The sequence below is a fragment of the Diadema antillarum genome, unplaced genomic scaffold (assembly GCF_040938485.1).
Source record: "Diadema antillarum isolate AM-2024a unplaced genomic scaffold, OU_Dant_1.0 seq00000007_RagTag, whole genome shotgun sequence".
Classification (NCBI taxonomy): Eukaryota; Metazoa; Echinodermata; class Echinoidea; order Diadematoida; family Diadematidae; genus Diadema; species Diadema antillarum.
This window is the reverse complement of record NW_027271129.1, coordinates 517,587-542,760: the sequence shown is the minus strand read 5'-3', so window position 1 is coordinate 542,760 and position 25,174 is coordinate 517,587. Positions and strand designations below refer to the sequence as shown.

The 25,174-nt window shown below is 39.4% G+C and overlaps 1 protein-coding gene across 4 annotated transcripts in view; it reads right to left on the bottom strand.

The window, feature by feature from the left end:
- LOC139724957 (ADP-sugar pyrophosphatase-like) overlaps nucleotides 1-25,174 on the bottom strand; it is a 136,573-nt gene that overhangs the window by 98,167 nt on the left and 13,232 nt on the right. For all 4 annotated transcript variants that reach the window (XM_071636074.1, XM_071636077.1, XM_071636075.1 and 1 more), the window contains exons 3-4: nucleotides 14,699-14,822; nucleotides 6,313-6,420 (exon numbers count right to left, since the gene is read on the bottom strand). In XM_071636074.1, coding sequence (XP_071492175.1) covers nucleotides 6,313-6,420; nucleotides 14,699-14,822 — 232 coding nt within the window. The remainder of the gene's footprint in view (nucleotides 1-6,312; nucleotides 6,421-14,698; nucleotides 14,823-25,174) is intronic.

The following is a 25,174-nucleotide window of genomic DNA, read 5'->3' as shown; positions in this document are numbered from 1 at the left end:
AAAAGCAGCAAATGTGTTTAAATATCTAAGTTTGTTAGAAACCTACAAGTTTGTTTTAAATAGTATATAAACCCACAGACTACAGTTTTAACCCTTTGAATTTCAAAATAGTTAGGGGCTTGTAACTTTTTCCAGAAAAGCCAGGACTAAACAGATTATAAAGATTTCAATCATTTCAACATTGTTCTTCATGAACATAATTTCTCCAGTCACCCACCCATGTAAACTACATGTACATGTACCCCATGACAACAGGCTATTTATAAGTAGAGGTCTATATGTCATTTATAAACAATCCTATCCCAACCATTACTGTCCATTTACTGCACTGAGAACTACATCCGCAAACATGTCATAGAGTCTCACACGTGTATGCAAAGAGATGTTTCGTAACATAAGTTACATTTTGTTTAATCAAAAATAGTCAAGTGGTCCATGCCAGCATAATAAAGTATGGAAAATAGGGTACAGTATCAAGATTGTGTTGCACCTAGCATGCATTAGATCTGACATACAGACTGACATAAGAAAACCTGTCTGAATGAAGTAATCAAATGTCAAAATTCCAAAACAGTACCCTGTGATCCAAGTCACACCACAGAAATGATAATCTGCAAGACGTTAGCTATTTTCAAATCCACTCACAAATTTATTGATTAATTACTTTCCTCCAAATAAGTATTGGAAATGAAAGCCAAAGAACTTGTTAAGAAATGGAAAGCTAAAAAAGTCAAGATTTTAGTATGGCAAAAACAAATGCCATGTGAGTAACAATGGAATGGATTTGTCAATGGGTTATAAAGGGACATGTAAAAGATTGTGTTTTGAAACTATTACACTCAAATGATAGTGAGTCGAAAGTGTAAAAATCCAAAAAATATTTTCCACCATTTGCTCTTGGTCATGCATAAAAGATAGAACCTTAAATTCAAAAGTAATATATTTCTTAGTTAAGTGTATGCTTCCCTCTTGAATAACCATCTATTAAAGTCCTTGAATCTTCAGGACAGGAATAGTGTTCAGTTCTTTTTAAAAAAAGTGTATTTAACACTAAATAATCAAGTAATTGTTTGGTCTTCATTATCAAAGTGTAACCAGTCAAAAGAGTGATACAAATATGGTCACAACACTTCAACTTCTCTCAAGAGTAAAAATGAGTTATCCAACTTATAAAGAACATTGATGTATCCACAACTACTTGCTTTGTTGCACTACTGTTGCCAGATGTGGGCATGCACGCAAGCTGGAAGTCACTTTCATTGCTCACAATATCTAGCCTGTTCCATTGTTTCAAAAGGAAACCTACAAAATAAATGCTTTTCATACATTTAAACAACTATCTACACCTTGCTTGAGGAATCATTACGTCTCATTCGGTCCAAACAGTTATTTGATAGACTTAGAATTACACAATTGTAATCAAAACATTTCATTTACATGCTGTTAACATAAAATGAAGCCTCCGAAACATCTGGAAAATCGATTTGGTATGCCTTATGCTTTTATGAAAATCATGTGTGTTATGTAGAAAGTGATGGATAAATTGTGTCTTTTTTGGTTGATATACACTGTTTAAACATATTTGTAGGGCAACATCCTCATCTGCTCATATTTTATTGCTGAATGAAAAGGTGAGTTATGTGTGACACGTCTGCACTGTTTAAGAAAAATAGGTAAATCGTATAGATATATAAATAGATATAATCACAAAAATGCAGTGTTAACATCCGTTTGAAGCCTCCGAAACCACTTTTTCTCTATAAAGTGTATTGGCTCAAAAAATTATTGCAGTATCATAATGTTTTTATCATTTTTGTTGTCTGTCCATGTCTGTTGATGATTTCATGGCATAATTTGGGGCAGACACTCAAAGAATTTATCAGAAATGTCAAATTAGATGTTTTTGTTGTTTCGGAGGCTTCAATGAGTCTCGGAGGCTTCACGTGTTAACAGAAAATTTGTATTGTCTCCTATTTTCAGAGAGTTTGGCGGATCTTAACTATTTTTGGTCTATTAGGTTAGGGCCCCATATCCTACATTTTGACATATAGATTAGGTCGCTTCTCTTATCTATATTCATATTATTTGACTAAACACTTTGTTTCGGAGGCTTCAAAATTGCTAACGGAAATTTCACTTGATGGAATCAAATTATCACAAAATTTCAAATAGCCCTAGAATCAAGTGAACTTTGATGTAAGTCTAAAGTTTAGATGTACCTTACTATTTTCAGCATAAAAGAAAGTAACCAAAACACACCCACTGATCATTACTGTCCATCAAAGTTTGTAAACAATTGTTAACGGAAAATGAAGCCTCCGAAACCTCAAATTTGAAGTCATAGCATTCTAAAATAAAGGGCCAGATGCAAACCAAACTAATTTGGTCATTTCAATTGACCAAACAACTATGCTTTTAACATAAAAAATTAGATCTCTGCAGTTGCTGTAGAAAATTATTAACATTTCAAAAATGTTATATAAATTTCAATGCAACAAAATAGTCATTTTTAGGGTACATATGTGACTGTCAAAACAAAATGCATCAATACCTGGACCTGATTATGCTACCCAAGGTGGCTACTCATAAGGTGACTCACATGGGAAAAAATCTTTGAGATCTGTAAATCTATGTGTTCAGGGTGGGCCAAAAGGCTAAAAATTGAAAGTTACACCCTTTACCGTGAAACTGACCTGTGGGGTGTAGTGCTGCAGTACGCCCTGGTAATAGCGTCATGCTCAACTGCAGCTGAGCTTGACGAGGCTGACTCTTCAACAAGAACGTAAGTTCCAGTTTTTTCAGAGGAGCATATATCTCAAAAGAGAAAAAAGCAAGGGCATGTAGGCCTATACACCAATGGTAGCTGTCTCTTCTCGTTGGGTTTCAAATCTAAGGCTGGAATTGTAGAAACATGGCCAGCCCAGGATAGTATAGAGACAAATCCTCTCATATCACTTGAGCACTACAATTCTATAGTATGATCCACTACATATCACAGCGGTCCCAGTAAATTTTCAGCTAAAAATGCCCTGAAAAGAGCATTTCAGCCTCACTGAATCAGCTCTCGGGGAAGATCTTGGCCTAATCTATTCATGCATGATGTTTGGCTTACCGACTTTATGAATTAATTAAAAAAAAAAATGATGACATCATCAAATTGAAAACAATGGCACTGGCTCAAAAGACAATCGTTTATAAGGTATTGGTATAGCATATATCCAAATTTGGGAGAATAGTGAGCAAAAATGACAGAGATACGCGCAAATGAATGCCAGAAACATTACTTCATGAAATTACATTTCACTTTATTGATTTCAGATGATATGACATCATGTGATGTTGATTGAAATATACATACTGCTCACTTCTCTAATGGGATATAATATGACACAGTAAGGCATAGTTTTAAATCTAACAACAGAATGTGGTCCACTATCTATATATATAATACGCTAAGTTGTTGTTGTTGTCGCAGCCTTATGTATTCCCTGTTTTTTTTCTGGCGTCGATGGATTGCCTATCTCCACTGAAGCGGTTGGCTCTGGGCCACTGCGACCGGTGCCGTCGGCCGCGGGAGAGTATCCTGCATCGAACAGCGCGGGTTTAGTCCGCGCTCCACCTCCGTGTTGACATCGAGGACAACAAAGAAAAATTAATCAGATAGATGCATAAGGCATGATTGTGCGTGACGAAAGAGCCACGCGTGTTAATATTCTCCAAATTCTGCGCTGGACTCCTGCTTTCTCGATCGTCCATCTTTCAGCTTGCAGAGACAGTGGGATACTAAAGATAATGGGGTGCAGCGAAATCCATGTAATCTTTGGCGGACACACACGCACACACACAATGTACTCACGGGTATGCCAGTGTGTAGCCTGTGTATGTATGGACGATACACGGAACACTCTCTGCGTGCATGTGATATGGACTCTCATACGGTAATACAAGGCGCAGTTATACAGGGCATTTACGTACAGTTCGCCATTGGAGTGCCCAAATGAAAACAATGAATGTTGTTATTTTATTGTATTTTTGCACAACTACAGGATACTATGCAGCTCAGGTACGTAATTGAGTTTACTCTCGAGTTGGGTATCATTGTACTCAGACTGTTTAGGACAGCTATATATCCACTTAACTAGGACATGACCGTGCCAGTTGTGCCCTTCCATTAGAGATAACATGCGCCGCTGTCCATTCGTTTACTGCAGCTGCTGTAAACATATTCATAAGACATGCGCGGACGTTGGTGTAGTCTGTTCGCTTTGCCGACGACCTATTTTTGAAGCACAGTGAAAAAAAAAACGGAGTGGTTCTATGATCCATCAAACCAAGTTTGGTGATAAAAATAAAAGGGAGGGAGAAAATGAAGACAAAATATTCTATTCTTTCTCTCATAACGTGGGAAAAGAAATATTAAAGAAAAAAAAAAAAACGAGGCCCTGAGACCCATGGATTCCCACGGGTGCCTAAAACCTAATGACTATGATCTCCCCCTCCCCAAATAATAATGATAATAATAATGATAATATAATAATAATAATGATAATATTATACAGTCTGAAGCAGATAAACGAGTGGTTCTATGATCTATAAACCAAGTTTGGGTGATAAAAACGAAAAGGAGGGAGCAAATGAAGACTAAAATATTTTTTTTTTTCTCCGCACAACAGCAACAAAACACTGGGGGTCTATGAAGTAGTCCTACTCAGCACAAGATTACGTATGTTAGTGCAGTAAAGCAGTTTTGGACAGTTTGCGCAGGATTTTCTTCAGAAAAGCCTGTTATCAAGAGCAGAAAAATGGGGGAAACAGATTTTTACAATTCTTAACAAATTAACATTTTCGCCTCCCTTGATTCATCCCTATATTATGAATCTACTCTCTCCCCCTAATAATAATAATAATAATAATAATAATAATAATAATAATAATTACAACATCAATAACAATGACACACTGAAATCAGACAATAGGTCAATGCAAATGAATGGGGGGGGGGGGGGTGCTATGATCCATAACGAAGAGTGGACGGAAGAGACACAAACAGGTACTGCATGGATTGTTTTAATGTTAAAATGAAATATTAATGATAATGAAGCTATTTGAATCATTCATCAAGCGTAGAGTAACCTTGCACATGACGGAAAAAAAGATATTCACTATCCTTGACCTATAAACTTTTTTCCTTAATTCCCTTGAGTCATCCCTATGTCGATGAATTATATAGAATTATAATAAAACCGAATGACTATGATCTCCTCTCCACCCAAATAATAATAATAATAATAATGATAATAACAATGATAATTAACAGTCTCAAAGAGATAAACGGGTGGTTCTACGATCCATCCAACCAAGTTTTTGTGATAAAAAACAGAAATGAGGGAGCAAATGAAGACAAAAATATTCCATGTGTATTTCTTCTCTTATAACGTGGGTAAAGAAATATCAAAGAAAAAATACGAAGCCCTGAGACCCGTGGATTGCCACGGGTGTGAAAATAATGGCCATGATCTCCCTATCTCCCCCTCCCCAAATAATAATAATAATAATGATAACAATATGATAATATTAATAATGATGATGTACAGTCTGAAGCAGATAAACGGATGGTTCTATGACCTATCAAATGAAGTTTTGGTGATAAAAACTAAAAGGAGGTAGTAAATGAAGAAGAAAATATTTTATTTTACTCTCATAACGTGGGAAAAGAAATATGAATAAAAAAATATGACGCCCTGAGACCAGCCATGGATTCCCACGGGTTCCTGTATGGAGGCAAGAGCAGGGGGTAATCAATATCAAAGTCAAAGGGTCAAGGGTATCTCCCTGTTTCAATGGGAAGAATCTGTGGGCAGAACTTTCAGGGAATCTCATAAGCATTTTTAGTAATTTTTCCCCGAATGTTTGTTTTTGTTTTTGTTTTTTGTTCTGTGGGGGTGGAAATGTGTATGTGTGTGGGGGTGGGTGAGGGACAACAAGACAATCGTTGGACTTCAACGGGTGCAGATTACCCCTCGGAACTCAAGTTCTATAATAAAAGCAAGTGGCGGGAAGATCCCAACCAATGGACCAGATCGCCGCGCAGGTACTGCTTTTAATGTAATATTAAATTTCTGGGAAGGGTGGTCATGGGTAGAAGAGAGCACAATTTAACGAAGGATTGAGAAAACTTTTTTTTTCCTTCAAATTTCAATAAAAATGTGCAAAATCGTATATGAAAAGAAAAGTAAAGGCCCTCAGACCCGTGGATTTCCACGGGTGTTGCTAGTAAAACAAATAATTATGTTGTTAAGGGTGAAATTTTACCTGCAGGAAATTCAATGGTGTACAGCTTGAGGGGTGGTCTGAACTGCTTGACCAAGACTAGGCAGTCATAGTGTAACAGCCTGTTGAGAATGGCAATCATAGCCACAGCTAAACAAAGACAAATAAGAAAATACAGTGTTAGCGAAATGTCACATCCTTGAGCAATCTACTAGGTTGCATGCAGAAGACAATATTCTAGTGGCTTGCAATGAACAGTCACATTTCAGGTGTCATGCAGCATGTTCACATTTTGCACTTTTGGTAAACGAGGTGATTCTAATTCAGTGTTAAGGCCTACATTTCATTGTTTTCCACATACATAAAACATAAAAAGTCATGATGCCAGTGTTCAAGCAAGACTTTAGAAACTACGAGCACTTGGCAACTGAGACTACTTATGACTTCACCACTGCTTCCCATAGCAGCCACTTAAAACGCTGCACAAAGTACTCTATGATGGATGCGAATTTGATGCGACTACTTATGACTTTACCACTGCTTCCCATAGCAGCCACTTAAAACACTGCACAAAGTACTCTATGATGGATGCAAATTTGATGCAACTACTTATGACTTTACCACTGCTTCCCATAGCAGCCACTTAACCCTAATGAGGCTGGGGGGGGGGGGGGGGGGGCGGAATCCGCCCTCCCCTCGACGTTTCGCGCAATATCTTCGCAGCGCAGTAAGCTCCCGCCGCGATGTTTCATGACTTTTTTCTTTCAAGTATCGCGCAACTTTTGAGACCAAAATTGTTGCACCCGCGCGTACGGTTTTGACGTGACACCCGTTCGAAAAAAATTTGTCAACCCCAAAATTGCTCCAAAACGTGATTTTGTGTACAAATCCAATGCAAATTGTGTTTTTTCAATTAATTCACATAAAAATTCATATCTTGACTTAGAATGGACGAAATTAATTCATTTTAGCATAATAAAGCTTCAAAAAATGTCTGTGACAAATTTTGGCCAAAAAACAAACAAAAACAAAAGGTTGAAAAACAAAGAAATACATAAGAAATTCAAAAAAACAATCAAATACATAAGAAATTAATTTCGATACAGATTTTTTTTTAACCTATGTCTCAGGAGAATGATACAAGAAACATATTAAAAAAGAAATTAGCTTAATTAGAGCATTAATAAGTGATTTAGAGCCCAAAACTGATTTTATGCATAAATTACAATAATTAATTAATATAAAATATGAGAACAATTTTTCGGAGAAAGCAACCACACATTTTGATAGTATACGTCGCGGGTACCGCGTGTGCCGATTTTCGGTGCGATCACGCGTTCCATAGGCGAGATCTGAAGGGGGGGCGGAATCCGCCCCCCCGATATAGCATAGCCAAAAAAGCCCAGCCTGATTAGGGTTAAAACGCTGCACAAAGTACTCTATGATGGATGTAAATTTGATGCGACTACTTATGACTTTACCACTGCTTCCCATAGCAGCCACTTAAAACGCTGCACAAAGTACTCTATGATGGATGCAAATTTGATGCGACTACTTATGACTTTACCACTGCTTCCCATAGCAGCCACTTAAAACGCTGCACAAAGTACTCTACGATGGATGCGAATTTGAATTTTGTCGATTTTGTCCATGATACTGGTTTATAGCAATACATGCTATTCAGACTAGTAAATGAATGTCTTTGATGGAACAACAATGCAGAACTTATGGTTGCATGAATACAAAATTGTTTGTCATTACTGCTTCCAGCCATGTCACTTTCACTCTGATACAGCATAAGACTACGCTGCTGAATCTCGAGGGGAGCTCGACTGATTGAGGTTGGTGAATATGATGTGACTATCTTATGGTCATAAACATATCATCTGAAAGCTGAATATATTCTCTATAACATTTGTGAGACCTTTTTGTGATATAAGAGCATGTTGTGTGAAAAAAATGAGGTGGTAACATGTAGAAGTAAGTCTGCAAATGATAATTATGTGACATACGAGGGTAAGGGTGCCCTCACTCAGATTATTACACAATATGAAAGTTTAGACCAAAAGCTTTGAAATGACGTATAACATGACACATTAATGTCAATAATAACATTCAGAAATGGCCATCAACAATCTTGTGTCTGCAAACTACAAAATGTCTGAGCAGTCTGGCTTCACCTTGTGTGACAGAAATAGGGTTAATGAACATGTTTAAAAAAGGAACCTCGGGACTCGAACCTGCCATCCACTGCTTTCCAGGCAGTGACACTACCGCCAGTCTATCCCTAGTTGCTAGCAGGCTTTGTCCGCTGTCATCTTCTCAAGTACTTTTGGGATCATGGAAAAGGTGGGAATGCGTACTCCAGTATTCCTCTCCATGGCATTGAGGGTATGTCCATTGCATGAGCTTGTGGGTTGTGATGCTTCATGCAGTACATGGGGAGTTGTTTGTCTAGAGAAGATGTAAACATGTTGATTTCAGGATGTGTCATATAGAGTACCCACCAGACAAAAATCTATCACATAGTTCTCCTTTCCCAGTATATGGCATGCTTTTAGTGAAATGTTACGCTTCAGGCACTATTTTAGAGTCTCCCGTCACAGAAAGGGGTTAGAGATCTTGTGCCCCCTTGCCTGTTTATGTTAGACACTACCATCATGTTGTTTGACTTTATTAGTATGCACAGTTTGTTTAGTACTTGTCTTTGAAATTCCCTTCGTGCTTGTTGGACTGCTTTCACATCCAGCATGTTTGCATGCCATTTTGCATATTCTTGCCCCCAACATCCTAAACCTTTCTGTCTGTGATGTGGGATCCCCAACCCTGCAGGGATGCATTGTCATTGCGGTCAAGGTGGGGGAAGGGTTCCTTGTTGGTTTCCCCTTGCACGAAAACGTCTGTGGGATTAATTTGTCGGGGGGGGGGGGGGGGGGGGGGGTTCTTGGTTGGTGAATTCTTGGCTGGTGAAGTTGGGGTAGCTTTGGAATTTGGAACCCCCCTGACTGTTTTGGGGCAATTAGTTGTGAGAGATGTTTTCCTCTGAACCATTCAAGTTCCCTCAGATTGGTATTTGACTGGAATTCTGGAGTACATCCCACTCTAAATAGTCAGAATTGTGGCCTAGGATCTCACATGCCCCTCCCATCCTTGTGAAGGGTCTTTGAGAACAGGGTATAAGATCGTGTGTCACCAGTGATTCCTCACCATGGGTTAGCCTTTTGACCACGAAGATTCTCACAAGTACTAGTGGTAGGCAGATCTGGTGGTAGGTGTACTCTGTCTGCCTGTGAATGGGACATCATACTGATACTGATAGCTGTAAGGATGAGCTTATCTTGGCTCGGAAAGTGGACCTGTTGCCTATCACTGAAGGATCTAGGCTTGCACACTGTATGTAGATCTAGACAGTTTGTAGATCGTCTTATCAGCTGTAGTGCTTGTGCTCTTCTACACCACATCTTTCTGCTTCTAAAAGGCAGTAGCGAGGTAGCCTTGATATACAGCGAGTCGCATTGAGGCTCTAGTTGAGGCATTGATGGCTGATATGTGCCAGTTTCTGTTTTGGAAGTTTCACGAACGGAGGTTGTTTGATTGCCCTGCTTTCTCATGCTCATGTTGCCAATGCGAAAAGCTATGTCTTGGACTGACAGAGTGGTAAGATACTTGTTCACAGTCCTCTTCAGCGATTCAGAAGTTTTGGTTTACTTCTTTTACACATGATTTCAATTGTGCACGTTGTTGGTCTAAATTTTTCGAAGTCCTTAGCAGTCCTCAGAAGGCATGACCATCATGACCATGCTTTTCTTCACATTTTGTGGACATCTGAGCGTAGAGTTTATGCCAAAGATTGACTTCCCAGTTTCTCTCGCCTGTTCGTTGCTGTAGCGTAGTGTGCTGTATTGTCATTTCTCATGGATTCGGAGAGTGAACTTACAGAAGTCCTTCCAGTTTTTTGAAGCAGCTCGTCACATGTGGATGATGACAAGAGACCCGGGGTCTTTTGGTCACCTGAGTATTGCAAGTTCACCTTCCCAGTATTCTTGCAGACTCTTACCTGACAACATTGAAAACTTGTGGAGCAGGGTGCAGCTGTGAGAGGTGGGTGCACGGTGTCCATTTGCATATTTCCTTACCCTGGTAAAAATACCAGCCAGGTACACTATACTTAGAAAGTTTGACTAAATATGCAGTTTGAAAAGAAAAAACAAAGAGTTAAAAGGACTGTACAGTACTGGTTGAGGTGAGGATTCAGGTTTATAACATTCCTAAGTGAGATAATGAGAAACCTCTTATGAAATATAAAAGAGATTTTTTTTTTTTTGTGATGAAAATGGGTTTTCAAATGGCTGAGATATCTAAAAAAGTGATAATAATAAAAGGTAACAGGCCATGACATGACTTGTTTTTGGATATCGCTGCCATTTAACGATTTTCATCAAATAAACTTTTGATTCCCCTCAGAATTGCACACTCTCTGACATCTCATAGAGTGGTTTCTGAATATCTCGCAAAAAGTTAAAGCTAAATCCTCACCTCAACCAGAACTGTACAGTCTCCTTATAAGCTCGATCACTTCTGATTATACAAAGAATAATTTTGAATATTTCTTAATTTGGGAGGTTTATAGCTCCCTAGGGGCCCCCAAGGGGAGCACGGTGCCCATTCCAACAAATTGAGATCCTATCCCCTAGGTGTGCTACCTGCCAAGTTTGGTGAAAATGCATTATGCTGTTTTCAAGAAGAAGATGAAAATGTAGAATTTAGGTCCAAATTTTGACCATCCCCCCCCCCCCCCCCCCCAGCGCCAAGAGGGGCACCCTCTAATATTCTGCCATGAACAAAGTGTAAATAACAGTTATCAATGTACTAACTTAGCTCTATCACTTCTGGTTCTGGAGAAGAAAATTTGTAAAAATTCCTTAATTCAATATTTTGAACAAATTTATATCCTAACCCCCTAGGCATGCAACTTGCCAAGTTTGGTGAAAATCCATCTGGTGGTTTTCAAGAAGAAGATGAACATGTACAATTTAGGTCCCTAACTGGACCCCTCCCCCACCTTCCCCCTCCCCTCCGGAGACAGGGGGGGGGGGGGGGGGCACCCTGATTCTGCCATGAACAAACTTGAAACTACAGTCATCAGGGCACCCAAGTGGGGCATGGTGCCCATTCGAACAAACCGAGATCCTCTCCCCCAAGCATGCTACTTTCAAAGTTTGGTGAAAATCCAACAAATGGTTTTCAAAAAGATGAAAATGTAAAAAATTTAGCATGACGCACGATGCATAATGCATGACGGACACTGGACTAAGAATGATTGCAATAGCTCACCTGAGCCTTTGGCTCAATCTAAGTCTAATCTAAGTCCAAGTCGAACTCTCTGGCGAAAGATATCTCTTCATCTCTGTCCCTTTCTCGATCTAGACTAGGGCTCTGTAAACGAGAGACACGACAATGTCTCTGTGTTTTGATGTGTATGGTGGCGAGGTTTAGAGGGTCTTGCTTGGTTTGTACTCCCTCACAGGTCTGAAAATTCAAAATCTCCCACGTGTGGTAGGGGGATATCCCCTCCCACACCCTCCTCCTTTAGATCACCTTCCATGGACTTATACAAAGTGAAGACCCACACACACTTCTCTGATAAAAATTTAGGGATGTTCCACCAAGAGTGTGCATCAGATCATTGTACACTGTATTTTAATTCTGAAAATGCAAAAGCGTTGTAGTGTGGGAGGGGGATATATCCCTCCCATCCCCACCTCATCAGCTCCCATACATTTATTGCACAGTGACGACGCACACGTGGAACAAGAGCTGCTTATATCCCAATTTATTGGTCATTCACGTTTCTGTGAATATTTATTTTTCATACTTTAAAAAAAAATTCATCAAAAGTGTGTACCAGATGGCTGAATTTCAAGTCTGACTAGAAATGTCGCTATGGTGACTGGTATGCCTCCGCCATAATGCATGATTCTCCTAATGGGTCTATAGTACATGTGGACAATGTGTGATTACATTTTCAAAATGACATGTTTGTCACAAATGTATTGAATGTTTACCTTCCTTGACCTACACGTGTATGTTTAATTGGATGAATTGGAGGAGAGCATGTATTTGGGGATTTAAGAACTTTAACTTGACTTTGACCCTCTCATAAGTTTATGCACCGAGTAATTTTCAAGGTATGGAGAAAAAGTGCAATTTCTGTATTGAACAGTAAATTGTTATCATTTTCATCTGGCCTTTGATTTATAAGAGAATCACTGTCAGGCAGAACATACATAAATATGTACTAAGTTTCAAGATAACTTGAGCCACTTCCGAGATATGGAGAAAGAAGTAAGTTCAGCACTTTCACTTTGACCTTTTGACCTTTGACCTTCTTGGCAAAAAAAAATCCCAGATAATTTCTATTGGGTTATACATGCATACATCAAGTTAAACAAAATAATCCTGCTGGCAAAGCATAAATATAAGGAAAATAGTAAAATTTTGAAGTATTGCCTTGACCTTTGACCCCTGACCTTTGACCCAATGAACCCTGAATTCCCTAGATAACCACTGCCAGTCAGTACATGCATATATACTATGTTTCATGAAGATACCTTGAACAATTTCCAAGATACAGAGAAAAAAGTAAAATTTCAACACTTTACTTGACCTTTTGACCTTTGACCTTTTGACCTCATGACCCCAAGCTTTCACCAGAGAATCTTAATTGGGTAATACATGTATACACTAAGTTTCAAGAAAATATCTCTAGGCATTGCATAGATATGGGGGAAATAGTGAAATTTTAATCATTTGACCTTGACCTTTTGACCTTTGACCTTGAGCATGTGCACCCAAAAGTTGATAGGCACAACTTCACCCCCTAATACACATACATGCCAAGTTTCATTAGGATACCTCAAAAGGTTTTGGTAGTTACCCTGTCCACAAAATTCATTACGGACGGACGGAAGGACGGACGGACGGACGGACGGACGGACGGACAACCCGAAAACATAATGCCTCCGGCACCACTTCGTGGCGGAGGCATAAAAAATCCAAAATCTCCCTCGTGTGGGAGGGGGATACCCCCTCCCACACACAAAGCAAGAGATTATTGTATACGCCGAATATTTTGCGAGGATTTATTTTTCGCGAATTTTGCGAGTCAGCTGCTATTCCCGAAATTAAAAACATGCAAAAATATTGACTCTAATGCCGACATGAATGTGACGTACGCGTATACGTTTCTCCCTTCGGTACAGGACTCCACGATCGCGAATGTAACCACTCGTGAAATTGTCTGGAAAACCCGATTCGCGAAAATGTAGACTCCCAAAATATATGGCGTATACAGTAACACATACCACTTTCAATAACATTTCATCCATGAACATATTCCATGAGCATTCACTTTTCTTTCTGTTTGAAGATTTTCCAAATTTACCACATAAAGTGTGCACAAGATTGTAGAATTTCACTAAAAATGCAGTTTCCTTGTGTGGCAGAGGGCTTTCTCACCCTCGCTTCAATGTCCCCATCCCCTCCCTTCACCTCTGACCCTCCCCCCCCCCAAAAAAAAAAAATGTTGACAGTGCTTGTATGGCCTATGCACCCCCCCCCCCCCCCCCCCCCCCCCCCCCACCATACACTGAAACGCTGATAATATGGTCTGGCAACCGAACGGGTGGGTCAGGGGTTCAGCACCCCTGTGAAAAAAGTTGCTCCCAGGGGCCTGCCTATGCTGGTAGTTGCCATTTTTTTTTTTTTGGTGGGAGTTCCTTCATTTGTTGGACAAGTAGGTAGTTTTCTTTTCTTCTCTTTGGCCCTGTGAGAAGCTTTGGATGTCACACTGGCTGTAGTAAGTAGGGTTTCCCACTCTAGGCGGCCAGTAGGAGGTTGATAAGGCAGGGCAGGTTCTCCTGTACATGGCCTGTATCGAGCTCTGTACAGTTATTACTCTCCAACGGCTTTACCTTCGTCGTGAGGTTTTGAGTTGTGGTTTCAACTTTTCCTTCCTCGAGGATAGTTGTGTTCAGCTTTACTTTTGCCAAATCTTTCTGTTTTTCTGATATCTCTGGTGAGTGGAGAAGTAGCGAATACTTTGATTGTATTTCATAACTCGCGTTAAGATTCACAAGAAGATTATTCTCTACCGGTGCTCACTTAATGAATGCATGATAATGAAAGAGGAAGGAGGCAACGAAAGAGCCACTAATACAGGCTCCTGGGGGGTTTCCCGACTTGTAAGACAGGGGCTTAAAAGAAAAATGTATATTTAATGGTGGCTATTCACACTGAGGGTAATGAATAGAAATGTTAAAACTAGGATGGGTAAGTATGGTGAAGCGCTGTAAATTATGGTTAAAATTTCACTCGTGTATACTGGACACTGCCCTGAATGCTAGAACTTAGCAGCGTAAATGCTCACCATCTGCAGCAACCTCAACTGGTCGTTTGCCGGTCCGTTCAACCATCTCCCATGTCCGCTCTCTGCCCACAGGATCCCTGTATGTCACACGCTCAAGGGACAACCATTTTCCTCTGTGGATTGTCTTCATTGAAATCAAATTGAGACAAGAGATAAGAAACATAAGTGGCGTGTGCTCTCAAACATACCTTGGGGGAATCTGGTGTTTGTCACAAGATGTGGAGATTGATAATAATAATAACAAGGAAAAGTAGAAATTACGCGGTGCGTAATATATGTCCCCGCCGGAAGTAGCATTTAGTAGCAAAATGTACAATATAGGTAAAAAATCAAGGTCAAAGGTCAAAATTCTGTGTAGAAGTTTTGAAGCCCTCACCTAGTGCCATCACATAAAGTAAACAGAATCAAAATCGGGTTAGAAATGGCGAAGGAGTAGCATTTTGTAGCCAATGTACAATATAGGTGAAAAATCAAGGTCAAAGGTCAAAGATGTCAAAGGTCAAAATTCTGTGCAGAAGTTTTGAAGCCCTCACCTAGTGCCATCACATGAAGCAAACAGAAGTGAAATCGGGTTAGAAATGGCGAAGGAGTAGCATTTTGTAGCAAAATGCACAATACAGGTCAAAAATCAAGGTCAAAGGTCAAAGAAGTCAAGGTCAAAATTCTGTGTAGTAGTTTTGAAGCCCTCATCTAGTGCTATCACATAAAGCAAACGGAATCGAAATCGGGTTAGAAATGGCGAAAGAGTAGCATTTTGTAGCAAAATGTACAATATAGGTCAAAAATCAAGGTCAAAGGTCAAGAAGTCAAACATCAAAATTCTGTGATGAAGTTTTGAAGTCCTCACCTAGTGCCATCACATAAAGCAAACGGAATCGAAATCGGGTTAGAAATGGCGAAGGAGTAGCATTTTGTAGCCAATGTACAATATAGGTAAAAAATCAAGGTCAAAGGTCAAAGAAATCAAATATCAAAATTCTGTGTACAAGTTTTGAAGCCCTCACCTAGTGCCGTCACATAAAGCAAACGGAACCAAAATTGGGTTAGAAATGGCGAAGGAGTAGCATTTTGAAGCAAAATGTACAATATAGGTCAAAGGTCAAGGTCACAACTGAAATTCTGTGTACAAGTTTCACAGCTCCCATGTAGTGCTATCATGTAAAGCAAACAGAATCAAAATTGGCTCACAAATGACAGAGAAGCAGCAAATTGAACATTTTGATCACACACGGACGTACACACAGACGGACGGACGGACACATGGACACACACACGTAAGGAGCCCGTTTCATAGTCCCCTGCTCGAACTTGTGCGGCACGGACAATAGCTAGAAATTTCCATTGCCGCACAATGCAACTGCATCCCCCGGCTCTAGAGAGGGCACACAAACCATCCACCAACAATATGACCTTTGACCCTAGTAAAGATGGAACACTGGGGACAGCACTTCCAAAATCAATAGCCTTGTAGATTATATCATGGTAGAGCTTCATACCGAATTTGAACAAAATCTGTCAAGAAATGTAGCCTATTATAGAGTGCACACAAACCATCCATCAGTAATATGACCTTTGACCCTATAAAAGATGGAACACTGGGGGCAGCACATCCAAAATCTATAGGCTTGTAGATCACATCATGATAAATCTTAATAACAAACTTGACCAAAATCTGTTGAGAAATGTAGCCTATAGAGCGCACACAATCCATCCACCAACAATATGACCTTTGACCCTACAAAAGACGGAACACTGGGGGCAGCAGATCCAAAATCTATTGGCTTGTAGACTACAGTCAACCTCGCATACCTCGAATTAGTCGAGTCCGAAGAAAATGGTTTGACGTATGTGAATTTCGAGGTCCGCGTACGTCAAATTTTCTTCGACTTATCCTACGTTTATTGATGTTCAACATGGTATCTGTTATAGTGCCTACCGATTGTTTGCATGCTTGTCAATTGGAATTGAATTGACTTTTATATGAATGAATTGAATGAAAATCGAAATTGAAATCAAAATTTCAGAAATAAAGATTTTGGTGGCCCGATTGGGCCACCAAAAAAAGTCGGATGTTTGCCTTTACTTTTGACAATGAACAGCGGTAACAATCGGCTCCATTAGATGCTAAAATAAATGTCAGATGTTTGCTCTTAATTTTGGAAATGAATAGCGGTAATATTCGACTCGGTATGATACTAAAATAAATGTCGGATATTTGCTTATACTTTTGGAAATGAATAACGGTAAGATTCAGCTCCGTATGGTGCTAAAATCAATGTCAGATATTTGATTTTGCATTCGGAAATGAATAAGGATAACATTCGGCTCCGGAAGATGCTGAAATAATTGTCGGATATTTGCTTTGACGTTCTGAAATGAAAAACAATTATATTCAACTCCTTATGATGATTAAACAAATGTCGGATGATTGCGGAAGTGAATAGCAATAACATACGGCTCCATACGACGCTAAAATAACTGTCGGATGTTTGCTTTTAAATTTCGAAATGAATAACACTAACATTCAGCTGTGTTCGATGGTAAAATTAATGTTTGATGTTTGCTTTGATGTTCAGAATTGAGTAACAATAATATTCAACTCGGAATGATGATAAAATAAATGTCTGATGTTTGCTTTATATGTTCGAAAGTAAATAGTAATAACATTTGGCTCCGGAAGATGCTAAAATAAATGTTGAATGTTTGCTTTGACGTTCGGAAATGAATAACAATAATATTCAACTCCATACGATGATAAAATAGATGCCGGATGTTTGCTTTTACGTTCGAAAGTAAATAGCAATAACATTCAGCCCCGGAAGATGCTAAAATACATGTCGAATGATTGCTTTACATTTGGCATGTTTGGAAGCGAATAGCAGTAACATTCTGCCCCATACAATGCTAAAATAAATATCGGGTACTTGCTATTACATTTTGAAACGAATAACAGTAACATTCAGCTGCGTTTAGTGGTAAAATAAATGTCTGATGTCTGCCTTGACGTTCAGAAATGAAAAACAGTAACATTCGGCTCTGTACGATGATAAAACAATTGACTGATGATTCATTTCACTTTCGGAAGTGGGCAGCAGTAATATTCGGCTCCGTAAGATAATATAACAAATGTCGAATGTTTGCTTTTAAATTTGGAAATGAATAACGGTAATATTCTGCTCCGTACGATGCTTAAATAAATGGCGGATGTTTGCTTTCACGTTCGGAAATAAGGATAACATTCAGCTCCATAAGATGCTAAATTGAATATCGGTTGTTTGCTTTTATATTTGAAAATGATTAACGGTAATATTCAGCTCCGTAAGGTGCTAAAAAATACTTGTAAATATTGGATGATTGCTTTTACATTAAGAAATGAATAACGGTAACTTTCGGCTCTTTACAATGCTAAAACAAATGTCGGATGTTTACAAATGTCTACAAATGCTCCTACTTTCTCATTTCAAGCGTAAGTTTTGACCACCTAAACAGGCATCAACTTTTATAATAATCTCTAAGCCTATTTGCTAAATCTTAGAACTCAGGAATAACAGTGAAATGATTGAATTTTCTATTCATTTGTTTTAGACATGGGTATCCGTATCACTTCAATAATGCTTAATATTAATTTTTCCATGTATGTTTAATAGGACCGATTTAGTTTTTCTTATGTATTTCTTGATTTTTTTTCGGGCAACCAGATTTTACTCTCGACCACCAAAAAATAAAAATCAATGATTGGGCCACCAAAAATAAAAGTTAGTGTGGAGCCCTGTCTATTCTATTCTTTATGCTAGGCCTATACTTCCAGATCATATACCACATTTTATATAACTCCTGAAGCGATCCTTGTCATTTGATTGGTTGTTTGACATTGATCATTCGGCCCATTTCACTATCATCATCTGTGCAATTGTGGCTCCATTTACTGTGCAATTTTGGATCCATACGATTTGGTCCATTGCACGCTTGCGGAGGCAGCCAGGCACACTACGCGTGTAAACGCTTGCGTTTGCAGTGTACACGTAACAGCGCAGTAACGTGAAGCGCTCAGTGAGCACCAAAGATATGCATCTTTTTTGGTGAGCACTCTCTCCATCTCAGATCCGATCCCGCACATTCTCTTTTGTTTCTAAATTCATAAAATATCAAATGACAAGGATCTATGTTAGGCATGATATAAAACAAATAAAAAATGTCTTTTATTTGTGTAATGGACAGAATATTTCATTCGGTGAAAGATGAACTTATTGATCCATTCAACTCGGCTGGGCCTTGTTGAATGGATCAATTCATCTTTCACCTCATGAAATATTCTGTCCATTGCACTCACAAACATTCATTATTTGTATACTATTTTCATAATCGCATTGCTGAAAAAAAAAAAGTATTCAATGCTTGCATTCTCGGGGGAGAATTAATGAAACAAACTTTGTGAAAGGAAAAAAGTTTTAAAAAGCACTAAGCAGGAGATTGATGTTTGGACAGTGGACCGTGATTAATGCCAAAGATATAACTGTCAACACCCAAGCAGGTGCGCCACGACGGTTAAGAAATCTACGCGCATGACATGACTATCACGATCGCAAATCAGAACACAGTGGTTAAAGAAAAGAAGATGATGGGACAGAGCATTGTGCTATCGTAAGCACTCCATTGGCACGGGTGCTATGTGCACACCGTGTACGTGTGTAGGTAGGTGTTGGGGATTTTTCTTGTCAGCTGTGTACCGGGTATTTCTTTGGGCGCACGATCGTTCTGGTCTCAGAATACTTACAATTGAGTGTGAAAAGATTTGTGACATGTCTTCGCTGTCCACGCGTGCTTAATCGGAAATGCTGAGTGATGTTTGCAATTTCGATTCGAGCAACATGCTGGGAAAAACAGTAAGTTAATTAAGATCAGGCCATTAGATTTCCCTCGAGGTAACCAAACTTCGAGTTAGTTTTTTCGAGCTACGCGAGTTTTAATGCACGGAAACTCCATAGGAACAATCGGGACTTTCATTTTGCTCCCGAGGTAAGTGATATTTGGCTAATCCGACGTCGAGGTAAGCGAGGTTGACTGTATATCACGGTAGACCTTCATACCAAATTCGAACAAAATCCGTCAAGAAATGTAGCCTATAGAGTGCACACAAACCATCCATCAACAATATGACCTTTGACCAGGTCTATAAAAGATGTAACACTGGGGCCAGTACATCCAAAATCTTTCAACTTGTAGCTCATATCATGGTAGACCTCCACACCAAATTTGAACAAAATCCGTCAAGAAATGTAGCCTATAGCGCGCACACAAACCAGCCATCAACAATGCCCTTTGACCCTATAACAGATAGAACACTGGGGGCAGCATATATATCCAAAATCTATAGGCTTGTAGATTATATCCTGGTAGACCTTAATACCAAATTTGAACAAAATCCGTCAAGAAATGAAGCCTTTAGAGTGGACACAAACCATCCACTAACAACATGATCTTTGACCCTATAAAAGATGGAACAGTGGGGGCAGCAAATACATAATCTACAGGGCAGCATTAACCAAAGTTATAGGTGTGGAGATATTAGCAATATGAACCTCCATACAAAATTTCAAAGAAATCAATCACGGTTTGTGGCCGCTAGAGTGCGCACAAGAATGTGACGCAGCGGCGGAGACAGCGGCAAAATGCTGCTGAATCCAAAGAATCCTCTGGCAAAAATGCCCGGGGATACAATAATAATATGCCGATAGCGTATCACCTAATAATTGCATTTATATGGCACTTTATACTAGTGTTTCTAAGCGCACTGGTGCTATTCATACCAAAAAAACCCTAGAAAACACAATAACATTAGGACAATGCAAAACCACAGATTAACAAAAAACAAAACAAAACAAAATAAAACAATACAAACAAACACACACACGAAACAAAACCACGCAAATAATCAACGAAGGTGAAGGTGATGGGACAAACAATCACCTCTGAGGTGATCTGGGTGTAGCTATTTTTCCGAAGCGCAGCCGAGGAAAGATTGTGTACACATTCAGATCGCCGAGGAAGGGATAGTTTGTCTCATTGCATGAAACTAAAAGTTGATTATTTGCTTCATATTCCACATCTAGGGTCCTATATATTCCCATTTTATTCCACATCTGAAGCCGTTTCAGCTGTCTTTAGGTATCATTAGGGCTTACGTTACGTAGTTTACTTTAGATGTACGCGCGTAGATGACAAAACAACAAATTTGCTCCGTGCACTGCGGAACCAAAATAACAGTGCATTGCACTGTGGACTATCATTTGACATAGTCAAGTGATAGTCCACAGTGAAACGCACTTTTATTTTGCGCGTACTCATTTCGCATTATGACTGTATGGACTGAAGAGATTAGCGAAACAAAAGGGACTATCAACATAGAGTATATTAAAGGAACTTTTCTTCTCAGTTGATGTGATGGGCCAAACTACGCTTTATCACGTGATCAGCTCTTGACCAATCCTATAGCAAGATTCTCACATGTGGAATATAAATATTATATCCATACAGCTGAGACCAGGCGTCCACTAGGGCGCGGACAAGACGCGGACAAGCCCGGAATGCAAATTTGGTATTCCGCACTCCTTCGGAAACCTGTCCGCACGTTCCTGAACATGTCCGCTTACTGTCCTAAACATGTCCGGGCGTTTCCGCACCTTCGGGAGAGAGAACAATTTCCGCGTCCGAATTTTAATCGAGACCAAAATTTGGACGCGGAAATGAACTTCCTGACACCTTCGGCGACTTGTCCTGACGATGTCCTGAGGATGTCCCGCTTGTCCGGAACCCTTCCGCTCCTTCCGCATACGCTCCAGAAAGAATCCCGCGGTGTAGGGAAGCTTCCCGAATGAAAGCGGAAGACACCAGGAATGTTTTAGGACAGCGCGGAGCCGATGCGGATCTATACATGCAAGTGTCCGGAACCGATGCGGAAATTTTGTGATCCAGACACGAAAATGTCAACACTTTTGCGAGCGTCATGCTAATGACATGCAAAATGAGCAAGAAGGGAGGCGAGGCCCCCATGCAAATATCCCCATCACAGGCACACTTTTCGTCTAGTGATGAAGAACAGGTAAATCTAAGGAATTTCCAGTCCCAGAAGGCAAAGAAGAAGGTAGTAGAGACTGTGCCAAAAGCAACCAGAAAGAAAGTGAAATCAGCACCCTAACTTCCTCGTTAGTTTGTTTTGATTTGATCTTTTCAGAAATTATTTTTCATCTGAGTGACTTTCCTGGTTCCTATTATTTACTGTAGTACATTTTCCTTTATGTTGTTTTCGTATTTTATTTGCAAACAAACTAGGTTGTCCTATGTGACAGCCCAGCTGAAAAATCACAAAAGTAGGTGGAAGTACACTCAGAAAAAAAAAAAGCATAGAATTTTTGGCTAAATGTTAATGTATTATATAAACATGAACAAGTTGTTATTCATACGTAAATGCTTTCTAATGATACAACATATTAGAACAAAAGACAAATTCATCACACTAAAAAGCATGAATTCAATTGCAAAGATATACCTGTGGTCTCATTACAATGTAATATCTTTGAAGCCCAAAATAACAATGAAAGCTAAAGATGATGGAGGGAAATGAAGAATTTTCTGTCACTTCAAAATTCAAGTGAAATGAGAGAAAAAGCAATAAATCATGAACTCGGAAAAAAATGTTAAATTTCTGTCTTTCTTTTGTTTTGTTTTTTTGCTGAGTGTATATATTTAAGTACACATTAAGCATCACAAATCATTTAAGTAATATTCTTTACCTGAATGATTTTTGTAGTTGTTATTACCTTATAATTTTTTCTTCTCTTTTTGTTTTAATTGCAAATAAACTCGACTGTCCAATTTGACAGCCCACCTGAACCCCCCCCCCAAAAAAGAGTAAATTAAAGTAGGCTAAAAATATTTCCCCATTTTTCTCGGACTTGAAAATGTTCAAAAGTGATCAAAATAAGAGAGGGTTAGAGATGCACAAGGGTAAAAATGAGACAAAGAAAAACAAATTTATGATCAGGATCATTTTGGCATGCTCTACAGAAGTATCAAACAAAACATGTATGCTTCACGATGGATAAAGCACAGGTCTAAAAAAAGGGAATAAAGAATATATATATATATATATATATATATAAGTAACAAAACTGCAACAAAGTTCATGCTGTATTCATCAACGGTTTATTTCTTGTGAAGAAATATACCGTTGGTGAAACAGCATGAACTTTACAAAGTTCATGCTGTATTCACCAACGGTTTATTTCTTGTGAAGAAATGAATCGTTGGTGAATACAGCATGAACTTTGTTGCAGTTTTGTTACTTATCTTTCTATCTTGCCCACACGTGGACTACCTTATCAACATTATATACACATATATATATGTACATTTACATTTTTATGTATATTATATATATATGGTTCAAAAAGTTTGCAAATATCATCCATGTGACTGTAGGCAGAGAAAAAAATTGTTCTCCCAGATGAGACAAATAAAAAAAACCAAGGCAATCGCCAAATTGTGTCTCGCCCATTCGCGTACAAGGAATTAATACTTTTTATAACTCCCAGAAGTTAACTGACCTGCTTATGACCTTTGACCTTGTGGTGACCTTCAACACCCTAAGGGATATTTACCATCCAAGTTTGGTCACAAACGGACAAAGGGATCAAAAGTAATGAGCCATAATCGAAACGCGCCATAAAAACTTAACATTGGGCCCTAAAAATTTGTTGACCCCTTTCTGTGACCTTTGACCTTGTGATGACCTTTAAATCCCCAAGGGACATCTACCATCCAAGTTTGGTCACAAACGGACATAGGGATCAAAAGTTATGAGCCACAATCAAAACGTGCCCTAAAAACATAACATTGGGCCCTAAGTTTGTTGACCCCTGTCTGTGACCTTTGACCTTGTGACGACCTTCACCTCCCCAAGGGACATCTTCCATCCAAGTTTGGTCACAAACGGACAAAGGGATCAAAAGTTATGAGCCATAAACGAAATGCGCCCTAAAAACTTAACATTGGGCCCTAAAAGTTTGTTGACCCGTCTGTAACCTTTGACCTTGTGGTTACCTTCAACTTCCCAAGAGACATCTACCATCACCCAAGTTTGATTGCCATTGTAGCAACATGTGCTGAGTTAAGTGTGATAAGAGTCTTGCAAGTAAACTTTAACGTATGACCTCAAATGACCTTTGACCTTATCATGTGACCTCTTACGGCACCATAACATGAAGGTACCCCCAGTGCATCCATCACCCAAGTTTGATTGCCATTGTAGCAACATGTGTCGAGTTACATGTGATAAGAGAGTCTTGCAAGTAAACTTTAACGTATGACCTCAAATGACCTTTGACCTTATCCTGTGACCTCCAACGGCACCATAACATGAAGGTACCCCCAGTGCATCTATGACCCAAGTTAGGTTGTAATCCAAGCAACTTATGTGAAGTTATTTGTCAAAAGAGAGTCTTGCAGGTAAACTTTAACATAGAAAAGAGAGTCTTGCACATACTCTTTAATATATGACCTCAAATGACCTTTGACATCATCACATGACCTCTGACAACACCATAACATGAAGATACCCCTAGTGCTTCTATCACCCAAGTGTGGCTGCCATTGCTGTAACAGCTGCCAAGTTATGCATCATAAGAGAGTCTTGCAGGTAAACTTTAACATTTGTGACGGACGACGGACAGACGACGGACGACGGACGGACGACGGACGGACGCCATTTGGATCCCTTAGTCTCGCCTTCACCTTCGGTGGGCGAGACAAAAATGAGTCGTCAGCCGACATGCAGACAATTCTATTCTTTGACTTTTGGTGGTCACATTTATCAAATAATATTGACCAATCATATTAATATGATATCAGCCGCTACTGCGGAAGCACAACAAGAAGCATCAATGACAGCTAGCAGTCAAATGAGGAAAAGTCAAAGTCAGCGCCAAATTTATACCTTTCCATTTTCCTGGTATTGTCCGCAGTTTGTCCGCATGCCTAACTTGTGTTGTCCGGAAGGTATCCTGATTGTCCGCGTTCATTCCTGGTGTAATCCTAGATGTTTCCGCGCTGCCCGGCTACGATTAGCATATTCCGAGGTATTTCGCGCTCTTCCGGAGTGATTCCTAGGAATGTCCGCAGTCAGTCCGCGGACAGGATGCCGAAATAACAAAATTTGCTTCCGCAACCCTTCCGGGGCTTGTCCGCGCCCAAGTGGACGTCCGCCCTGAGCAGGCAAAAAAGGTGCTTTCCCACTCTCTCAACAGAAATTGTCAAACATCATTCCAAGCACGTGAAAAAGGACTCTACAACGCGAGTTTTTTGTCTTGAAGGAAATGGGTTATGTTCATTACTTCTTATTGATTATGGTTACCAAACAATACACTATAAAACAGCAAGTGCCAGTACACAGGCACTATTTGTGGTAACATTCATATTCCC